Here is an 11223-nt window from a genome sequence, read left to right as displayed (position 1 = left end):
CCAGGTTATATAATGGCATGTATTTCTAGACTCATACATGCTATGTTCATTCTGAGAACCGACTAAATTGTAGGTCTGATACCACTAAATGTAACACCCTTAACCCGGATTGGGTCATTAAAATAGGGATACAAAACATTACCATACAAACAGAACATTAAAATATTTATTTCATACAAAAGTGCAAATGTAATCTAAATACATTCAATAACAAACATAATATCCCTTAATCGAGCCCTCGAGGCCCTAGAAATACCTTAGAAACAATTTGAGACCAAATTGAAACAATCAAAAACTATAAGAAAAAGTCAAAAATTAGACTGCATGAGTCACACACCTGTGTGGCCTAGCCGTGTGCCTCACACGGCTGGGACACACGCCCGTGTCTTAGGCCGTGTAACAATCGAAATAGGGACACACGACCATGTCCTAGCCCGTGTCCTCACCTGTGTAACTCTCTGAGTTGGGTCACAGACCAAGCCACACATCCGTGTGCAAAGCCATGTAACTCTCGAAATAGCCACACACGCCCTTGTGCCGGGCCATGTAACTCTCGAAAGAGCCACACACGCCTGTGCGCAAGGTCGTGTGCTAGGCTATGTAACAACCTGACTTGCGTGCATTAAAACCTATAGGGGACACACGGCGGTGTTGCCAGGCTGTGTACCACACATGGCTGAGTCACACGCTTGTGTCTCAGGCCGTGTGGACATGAAATTGGCCAAATTCAAAGTATTTCGAACACCAACTCATGTAACCACCTAAAAGCATTTTGTGCACATGATCAAGGCATCATAACATGACCAAGACCAACATGAAATGACCAATTCAATAGTCCAAAATCATTCAACTAATATACCATACAAGGCACCTCAATGCAAACATACAAACTTATCTCAACTTACATACATACTTGACCACATTTCATTCATACACATCTAGTTCAATACCATCAGTCTAACACCCAAGACAATATATCTCCCTCGCTAGACCTGATAGACAACATAATAGTCCCTTAAATCAATTGCTTATTTTTTATTCCTCATATTATGGACCATTTAGAATACCTACTAAAATAAGTCATCATTTAAAATCATAATCCATTCATATGATCCAACTTAATATTGTTAAACCTTAGGTAATCAATGAGCTAATATTTGTTTATATATTTTGTCTTTCATGAAAAAACCATTGAAAGCGATAATACAAAATATAATATTATAACTATGGAGTTTTATTAAACTAATCTATTCGAAAAATTACAAGTATAATGATGAAATAACTTCACTAACAGTATAAAAATCCAATAAAAGGGACATCAACTCAAGAGTTGTATAGATTTGTTTTTTCATGCCTTTTGGAACTCCATATGGTTAATTGATTTGAGACAACTCGTGACTTAAACAAATCCCTTGGATGGATTCCCCCAACTGAATCTTTCTTTAATGTAAAATTTGTTGTTGATTATCTATCAGAGGATGGTTCAAGTAGTGACAGTATTCTATGTAATGATCATCGTGGTTTTGTCATTGTTGTCTGCATATTACAAATCAAAACATTGCAAGCCTTTTTTTTTCTTTTGTAACGAAGGCATATGCATTGATCTAAGCACTTCATTTTACTTTAAAGTTGAGTTTTTATAGTATCATCCTAGAGAGAGATTCTTTTAATGTTAATTATGAGATTGCAAAAGTGGGGTATGGATACATGAATGATCAGACCAGTGATCTTCAATGGAAAGCAACTAGTTGGGTGCTTTTTCATTATCACTTGAAGCATGTCATTCAAGAAACAAAATTGGTGACACCAGGGACAAAGCCAAAAAAATTTTGGAGGAGGCCGAAATTAAATTATAAATTTTTATGAGAGATAAAATGTAATTATTTTTCTTTGCAATCTTATAAATTTATAATTTTTAGAAGAATTAAATCACAGTTTTATCATTTTAAGGGGCTAAAATTCAATTTTAACATTTTATTGACTTGTAATTTTTTAGATTTTAAAGAGATTAAAACATAATTTTTCCATTTGAGGGGGGTCAGAGTCCTTACTTGGCCCCTCTAATGCTGCCCCTATGCAACTCATAGGTTGTCAGAGAAGGACTTAGGCCTCGCTTGGGATTGCTTATGACGTCAAAAACTATTTTTTAACCACATAAACACCGCCAAACACTTGACTTCTAAGATTGATAATGAGGTGAAAATGTGTTTTTCAATCTAAATGCATAAATTGGGATTTAGGTTTTTTAGTTTTTGCCAATTGCGTTTTGAAGCTCAATTTATTAAAATACCTTTGTTTATATTAACTAGTTAAAATATATTTAAAAATATAAATTAATTTACATTTTATTTATCATTATAGTAAATTAAACATTTATTATTATATTTTAATTTTTAAAATATTTTTTGTAGCTTTAAATTTACAAACAATTTATTAATTATTAAAAATGGTTTTTATGTATATTTCATATATAATTATATTAAATTATTTAAATATTATCTAAATTTATTTATTTTTAAATTTTTAATATTATATCTAAAATAGACATTTTAACTTTAATTACAATTTTTTAGACTAATATCAAATAATAATTTAAATCACATCTCTTATTGCATTTTGCTACAACACTTTTTAAAAAATATTTTTTTCAAACCAATTTTTTTAAAACGACTTTTTAACCAATAATAATGCCAAAGTAGCCCCTAGAATACCTGACCAAAGGAGCTCCAGATTTTTTTCAGTGCAAAATCATAACCAGAGAGAAAAAAATATCTTGAAAAGTGTTTTGTGATTATATCTGAAATATTATAATTTTGTATTAATATTTCGCGTAAATATAAAAAATAAATCATTTAAAAAACAAAAATCCAAATAAAATAATGTAGGATTGGAAGGGAGAGAGGCAGGCAGGCAACAATTATACACAGGCCGACACGTGCTAAACCTACTCTCCGGTCTCTAGATTCAACTTCGGTTCCTCTAAATTCATGGAAACCAAATGGCTCTCCTTTTGCCATCTCAGCATTTCACCATTCCACGCCTGAATTTCCTCCTCTAAATTTTCTACTATATTAAATAATGACATGCCTTTCCCTTCCCCTGTGCTACTCTGCCTCTGTCTCCAAGCCAACTAAACAAACAAACAACTAAAACACTAAGAAATTTGCATGCACCAATGGCTCAGCTACTCTCTCCTGTATATACAGATACTCTTAAAATCCATAACCCATCTTTAAATATGAGCAGAAGAAGCTCATGGAAGGCCTATGCTAAGACTGGAGCTTCTTGGAGCTTGATGGGTCATGGTGGTCAAAGGAGAGGTTGTGGCAGAGTCAAGCTTGCTTCCGGAAATTCTGCTTCTACTGATTCTCTTGCCGATGATTATTATGCTGTTCTTGGTCTGGTAATTCTTTTCACATTTCTTCTCACTTGTACTTTTCTATTTTATGATTATTATGTAGTTAGAAGTTAAAAACAGAAAATTGAAGTGTGCAACTATTTGGGTTCTTAATGATGAAATATGGGGCTGAGCATTTCTTTAGTCGTGTTTTCTTTTGGTTTTATTTTGAGATTAGTAATTCTTGCTTGTTTCTTTCAAATTTATCGATTTGTTAGGGAGTGAATCTGATTGTTAAAGTGATTTTGTAGAATCATTGCATGGATAAGCAGTAATTGATATTGATAAAAACTTTATGTTTGCGATGTTGCTTAATGGATATTCATCATAGCCATAGCTACTTGGAATCTATATATTATCATGTCAAGGTAATTTTAATTTGACTTTTGTCATGATTCAATCTCAGAAATCTAAATTTGTTTGCCATATTTACTTAGCTTCCGGACGCAACACCAGAGGAGATAAAAAAGGCTTATTATAATTGCATGAAGGCTTGTCATCCGGACCTAAGTGGCAATGATCCAGAGACTACAAATTTCTGCATGTTCATCAATGAGGTCTATGGGGTGTGTTCCCATTCAGAATGAACTTTATGTATTATGTAAATGTTTATTTGCCTACTGCTACAATGTAACTATTGCTTTGCAGGTTCTCAGTGACCCCGTACAGCGCATGGTTTATGATGAAATTCATGGCTATGCGTTGACTGCAATGAATCCTTTCATGGATGATTCCGCCCCAAGAGACCATGTATTTGTCGACGAGTTTAGTTGCATAGGTATGAGCTTTGCTTACATTTCTAGGTTTTTATTTATGATTTAAAACCATATCAGATCAACCAGTTCAATTAGTGCAACCAGAAACTGGTAGATTAGACAGTTCAATCTTATATATTTAACCAGAATTATGACAAACCATAAAGAACCAAAAGGAATCAGAAAAAGAAAAGTGCAAGAAATTATGTTCAAAGTATTTCAAATAAAATACAATTTATCTTTATCATTTGAATCATCCGGTTGAACTGTTTCGACCAGAAAATTCATTAATACCAGTTCTTTAAGTGGTCTGGTTTTGAAAACATTGATTTTTTCTGGTTGACATTCATAATTAGTTGTTAATGATTATTAATTTATAACCCAAGTGTCTTAAACCACTCCTCTGGTGTACAGAATGATAATGATCTCCTTTGAACTTAGAAATTTTGGCATTTCCAAATGCATATTGATTGCACATAAAGAATTGGAGCATGTACAAAATTTCAGCCACATTTGATCGAGGTTATGTCTTGCTTTATTTTTTCTGGACTTTTCATATTCCCTTAGGTACACGTGTTTTCAGACATGCCTGTAGAGGTATGATCCTTATGATATATAAAAAAACTGATTTAAAAAATGGGTATACATGTATTGGGCACTTATACTAACATTCAGTTTGAGTGTAACATAGGTCTTTCTTAACTACAACCTAGTAGAGGTGACTGTAATTTGAGCAGATTAGCTGTTAGGATACTTTTCTCTACAATTCTGCTCTTTTTTTCTTTTGAGTTTTTAAAAAGTTTTCATATGGAAACAATAACTGTAGCTAAAGTTACACTACTTGTGATTGGATGGAAGTAACTACAAAGGCATAACTTCACTGCTACCAGTCTAAGATTCTAAACTGACACCTATAAGATGATTTTTTTTTTCCTTCACAGGCTGCAAAAATTGTGCCAATGTTGCCTGTGATGTGTTTAGAATTGAAGAAGACTTTGGACGAGCCAGAGTTCACAGTCAGTTTGGGAATCCTGAACTAGTGCAAGAGGCAATTGACAGTTGGTAGGTATTTACTTCAGGGTATACTAATGTCATTATATCATCCACCTTCCTTTAAGTATGCAAAATATAGTCAGCTGGAGACTGCTTTATGCTTCTTATCTCATGTTTTATCTTCCGGTGATTTCTTTTGCATCTTATCAGCAGTGCCTTGCTTCCATTGTCAACTTGCTTAACAATTTATCCAGTTCATTTTTACGATTATCAATCTTATAAGTAGGCTAATAGCCTCCTTGGTAAGAGAAACTTTAGAGTAGTTTGATGTTCATTTATGATCAACTAAGGAAATGGTGGGAAGTCATGTTCCAAAGCTATGATTAACATAAAGTTCAAACCACCAAATTCGATATTACATGGGAATCCTGATGAAGCACATTCATGAGAAAATTTCAGAGCTTTGGTTGACTTGTCTGAATTATTACACTGTTTCCATAACTATTAACATATCCGATATGCAAAGGAAGGAATTCTGGAAAGATGAAGTTTTCAACCGTGATTTCTTCTTCTGTTTTACTACCTTTTCTTCCTCTTATTGATTACATTAGTTATGTATTCCTGATAAATCTTTCTAGGCCTAATGGTCAACATTTTCTTGTAGCGATATAATTAATCTCTGGTTAAATACAATCAATTATTGGAGCAATCAACCAAAACATTTGTGTGAAACTAAAATTTGAATTTTATATTGCTTGTAGTAAAGCTAAAGGGTTTACATGATTTACATGATATGATTGCTGATCAGCATTGTCTTGTGTTATTTAGCCCAGTTGATTGCATCCATTGGACTTCTGCGGCACAATTATCATTGCTTGAAGATGAAATGCGCAGGGTAGAAAGAGTTAATGTAAGTAAGAACCGGTTACTCTATGGTTCTTTTCTCCTACAATAATTAACCTTGATAAACTATGAGCATGTTAGATGGCATATGAATTACCTTAAAAGGATTAACAGATCAAATAATAATTAGACTGATCAACCATGGGTTTAAACACTGACTAACAACATTTTTGACGTTGAAATAGTCTTTCAGTGATACAATTCATTAATCTATATGTTCAAGCTAGTTGTTTCGGTTGCTAGAAGTTTGAGCCTTTTGAATGGATGATCAGGTTGCATTGATGCTTTCAGGAATGGGATCTGCATCAACAGATGTATTCAGAATGGTAAAACTAACTCTTGACTTATCTACTGACACCATATGCATTTCTGGTTTAACACTTTCTTAGACCATCTAAAAACCTCTAATTGTTTGGCAGGCAAGTTCTCGATGGGAAAAGAGGCAGGCAAAAGTTTTGGTAGGTATCTTATTATTTCAATATTCTCAAATACATGCATGGGATTTTCTTTTCTATTTTACTTGTATGACTTCTAAGCAAATTTAATTTATTTTTCTGTCCTCATAGTAGAATAAATGTTTACTTATAATTTAAATGAATGCTTTCCCAACTCAAGGCTTAGTCCAGTTTAGATTTGGTAGTTAGTTTATGCATATTGTATTCTTGTTATTTTCTCGTCTTATGATAGTGTTTAAGGTATATATTTTATATAACTCGTTAAGTAAAATTGGTAGATCTGTATATTTGTATCATGACCTGATTTTTTTTTCATATCAAGTTCTTTGTTGTGTTTTAGTTCTTTTCATTGTCATATTTAATATTGTCAGGTCTAGTCTAGTCAGTTATTGTAGTTACACCCGTTAAAGATGCATCAATTAGTTGTCTTCTAGTGAATGTCGATGATCTTCTTGCCCTTGAGGGTATCCTTGTTCTTTCACAAACTACATAAACCTCTCATACCAATCTCTTGGAGATTGTTTGAGACCTTAGGGAGACACTTTTTAGACTCTAGGCCTGTACCTTTCATGAAAGCCTGGATTGGGACCATATAGACCTTTTCTTGAAGTTCTCCATTCAAGAATGCATTCTTCATGTCTTACTGCTGAAGAGGCCAATGCAGCAATGGTCATAAGAACTCTGATTAAATTCAACTTGGCAACTAGAGCAAATGTCTCAATATAAATCAAAACCATAGAAATTTAGGATGAAATTATGAAAACAAGGATGACCAAGCCTATACTTACACAACATAACTTTATTAACAACTAAAACGGAGTTCTAATTAATGCATTGTTGTCATCTTGAAGAAAATACAATTGATTTTCTAGCATTGCCAATTATCCTCCCTGAGACCTTATATTGAAATACACACAAAATTGAGTCAATCTAGCAATGGACACAGGATTGCAAGATAGCTTTGGGGCATGAAGAACATCAAAGAGAGTTTAAAAAGGGGTTAATTCAACAGTCCCCTTTTGTCAATTGCTAAGAACAAACCATCAATAGTTTTTTTTTTTTTGGAGGGGGGGGGTTTCCTGCACAAGGTAAGAAAAAATGGGAATTTCTTGCCATATGGTCACTATCCCCTAAATCTATGATCTAGGAACCTATGCTAGCAAAATTTATAGTCATGAAAGCATATGGTGCTATACATGTTCGAGCAAAAGAATTAGTGGGATTACATGGATTGGGTTTACTGGTTTGGAGTTGAGATTGGAGAAGCTTATGCAGTAGCTCTAATTGCTCCTTAGTGAGTGGCGGTGTTTCCAGAGAAGCTTGTTGCCCTCATTCCTCATTAGTCATTTGAAAGGCCTAGCTGTCTTATAGTTGGGCAATTTTTATATGGATCTTTTAGCAAGTCTTTTAGGTGTGCGAGTATTATTCTTTCTGTAAAAATCACACCACAATATCTTTTTCTTGTCATCTTAATTTTTAGCAACCAAAATGGCAAGAGTCTGTTCTTTGATTCCAAATTGGATATGATTTTAGTATAACATTCTCCCTTGTTTCTTCTCACCTAATTCTCGAGAAGGTTCCCTTCTGTAGTGAATTTTTTCCCTGGAATTCCTAATGGAACTTCATCAATTTCTCAATTTAATCCTGCTAGGAATAGATATACCCTCTCATTTTCTTCCTTTTCCATTGTTTTTACACTACCCACAAGAGACTCTCATTCAGCATTATAGCATTGTTCTTCTTGCCATAGAGAAATAATCTAATTGTAGTAAAGAGTAGCCTCTCCCTCTTCTGCCTAGCTTTCCACAATTTGATTTTTAATTAAAAAATATAAGAAGCATTTTCTACATTAAAGTAAGTTTCTCCAATAGCCTCCTAAACATCCCTAGTAGTGGGTAGAAATAAATACGGTTACCTGTGGCCAGTTTTGTGGAGTTTAGCAGCCAAATGATTACCTGCAAGTTTTTCGACCTCCAAGCATTCATGTTCAGGTCTTCAATTGTTTGCTTTCTTGTTTCTCAGTTAAGTGCCCAAGTTTCCCTAAGCCGTTGATCACCAGCCACACAGATTGTGCCCATTCTAGATGACAATCCATTTAGCCTATGAGAATTGAGCTGGAAGGAAATTTGAGAGTAATCATCACCTTGGTTCATGGTTGTGTTGACCTGATTTTCCCTAGCAAAACTTTCTGCTTCTATTGAAGCTGCTGGGAGTTCTTGCCCAGTAAATATCGTCTTAGCCATGAACAACTCAAGAATAAATTTTTGGATCTGATTTCTTCTCAGTTTTGGTATTAAAAATGTTGTATTTTGTTCTTCTGTAGAGGTACAAACTTATAGAAAATAAAACTCAGCAAATTAGGCAACTAATCCCTTAATTATAGGCGATGGGATCCAAGAATCAAGGGATGATTTCGGTCTAATCTACTTTCCGAGAAAACTTAAACAACCTAGTAAATCCAATATGATCACAATTGATCATGTAATTGGATCCTTACAAATCAACCAAAAGGCTTTGCCGGAAAATATTTCTAATCCCTCGCCAAAATCTATTTCTATATTTTTACTTAGTACTTGTATGTTCAACGTCACCAAGCTATCTTACTTGGACTTCTCATTTTTCTTGAAGTATTTATATTTGACATCTTTCTTCAAAAAATATGGCATGTGAAATTCCAAATATATGAAAACACATAAAAAACTAAAGATACCCATACCTAGCCTGTATTCCTTTCTGAATCTAGGTAATGTATAATGATTTAGAGCTCATCTCCTTTCGCTGGTGCTGTTAAACCACTTGAAGAACACTCAACAAAACCTCAAATACTTGAATGAGCATTTCATAAATACTTCCATATTAGATGACTAAATATATTTAGTAGTTGCTGCACTTGTTAGAGGGAAGGGCCTTCTTTAAAAGACTCTGCTGCAGTGCAGATGCTATATGTATAAAGTCATTTGCGAATGTAAGTCTAAAAACACAGGGAGTTAAACTTTTCTTTCTTATTCTACTTTTATCAGGAACAAGCTAAAGTAAGGATGATGCAGCAGAAAGATGCTGATAAAACGGACTCATACTGGACCAACCTTTGGGGCAAGCCAAAACAATACAAGAAATCAGGTATTGAGGATTTTGATAATTGCAAATGTGTTGTTTTTTCCTGTCTTTTCTCATAAGCATTAGTTGCCTTTAGCTGCAACATAAGAACATCCCTCCCTTCCGTAAGAGTAAGACCAAGCTTTTTTCTTTTCCAGTGGCTTTAACTTAAGATTTATTTTTTTATGTATATATATCCTATCAATGTGTTGTTACTTTAGACCAAATAAAAGGCCATTGCCTTGGAAGCGTATAGGATTATAGAAAGTATGGGGGTTACTAAATTAAACTCTAAGGAGGTAAATATGAGACGGCATTTCATGTTTGGTTGGCTATGGACACGGAAATCATGTCACAAATAAATAGTATGTTTGACATAGGTTCTTAAAATCTTTTAAAGGCTTTTTTTTTTTTTTTGGAGATCAAATATTTGTAGAGCATGAAGGTTGAACATGAAAACACTTTAAAAGAAAAAAAAATGAGGTGTTCGAATAACATAGATTTTCAATTCCCTTTAAACGGTTCTCCAAACCAATAAAGATTGTACCAATACCTTATCCAGATTATTTACATTCAATCTTAGTTGCCATTATTTTATCTAGATTTTAGGTGAGTATCGAATATTAATATGCAAGTATACTCAATTTTCTTTGTTATTTTATATTCTTGAAGATCATATCCTATAGTTATGTCCAAATAAGTATCAAATACTTACCTTTTAAGAAAATGAATATAAGAGTTCAGGTAACATAATATATGATATGTTGGAACTCTGCTTAGGGCTAAAGATCTAATTGAAGGTGAAATGTTATTGCAGAGGAGGAAGTCAAAGAGAGAGCAAAAAGGGCTGCCGCAGCTGCGAAAAGATGGAGGGAATATTCAAGGAGGGGTGTGGATAAGGCTCCCACCGTTAAACTACCAGATCCACTCTCAAACTCCAGCAAACACAATTAATTTATTTACTTTGCATGAATCAATGCAGGAGGTGGTTTCCATTCAATATGTCTCAACATGTACAATAACAATAATCCATCAACTATGTATATAAACATTATTGAATCACATTACTAAGAAACTAATAAATAGGAAAATAATGCGGTGTATAGTACGATTTGTAAGCTTGCACTTTGTTCTGATATTTCTAATTTTATTACATATATATTAATTTTGTATATTCTTTTTCAATTGAAATTTATAAAATTAAAGAGAGAGAGAGATCACTGAATCACCGACCACGTAAGGATTCATTTAGAACAAATTGGAAACACACTGTTATGGAACAAAATAGAAAGCCAGAAGAAAAGCAGAAAAAGAAAGGACAGAAATGGAAGCAGAGAATTCAGAAGAAAATAGAAGAAATAGAGAGACAGCATAGCAAGGAGGAGGAGAAAGGAAGAAGGAAGACGAAACAGATTTAATTCATCAAAAATGCATAAGCATTGTGCATAACCATTCTCCCCTTTGAACCAGCCTAAGGGATTTGAGAAACGCCTAGGTATTTACAACAGCTGATATGTAGACCCAAACGCACCGTTTAATTTAATTCAATTCTCACCGTTTAACTTAAGATCAAAATGCTCCGTTTTGACTAACTAATCTGCCCACCCTTTACAGTAAATTATAG

The 11223-nt window shown here is 33.7% G+C and overlaps 1 protein-coding gene across 1 annotated transcript; it reads left to right on the top strand.

Moving 5' to 3' along the window:
* Positions 1 to 2883: 2883 nt before the first annotated feature.
* On the top strand, positions 2884 to 10771 carry LOC107934042 (chaperone protein dnaJ C76, chloroplastic). Its single transcript, XM_016866378.2, has 9 exons — positions 2884 to 3403; positions 3835 to 3963; positions 4046 to 4175; positions 5094 to 5214; positions 5974 to 6055; positions 6321 to 6374; positions 6468 to 6506; positions 9524 to 9623; positions 10417 to 10771. The coding sequence occupies exons 1-9, from the start codon at positions 3176 to 3178 to the stop codon at positions 10551 to 10553; spliced, it is 1020 nt and encodes a 339-aa protein (XP_016721867.1). The 5' UTR covers positions 2884 to 3175; the 3' UTR covers positions 10554 to 10771.
* The last annotated feature ends 452 nt before the right edge of the window (positions 10772 to 11223 follow it).

Source organism: Gossypium hirsutum, chromosome A12 (genome assembly GCF_007990345.1).
Source record: "Gossypium hirsutum isolate 1008001.06 chromosome A12, Gossypium_hirsutum_v2.1, whole genome shotgun sequence".
Taxonomy (NCBI): Eukaryota; Viridiplantae; Streptophyta; class Magnoliopsida; order Malvales; family Malvaceae; genus Gossypium; species Gossypium hirsutum.
The sequence above is the reverse complement of the archived record's forward strand: the minus strand, read 5'-3'. Positions and strand labels throughout refer to the sequence as shown.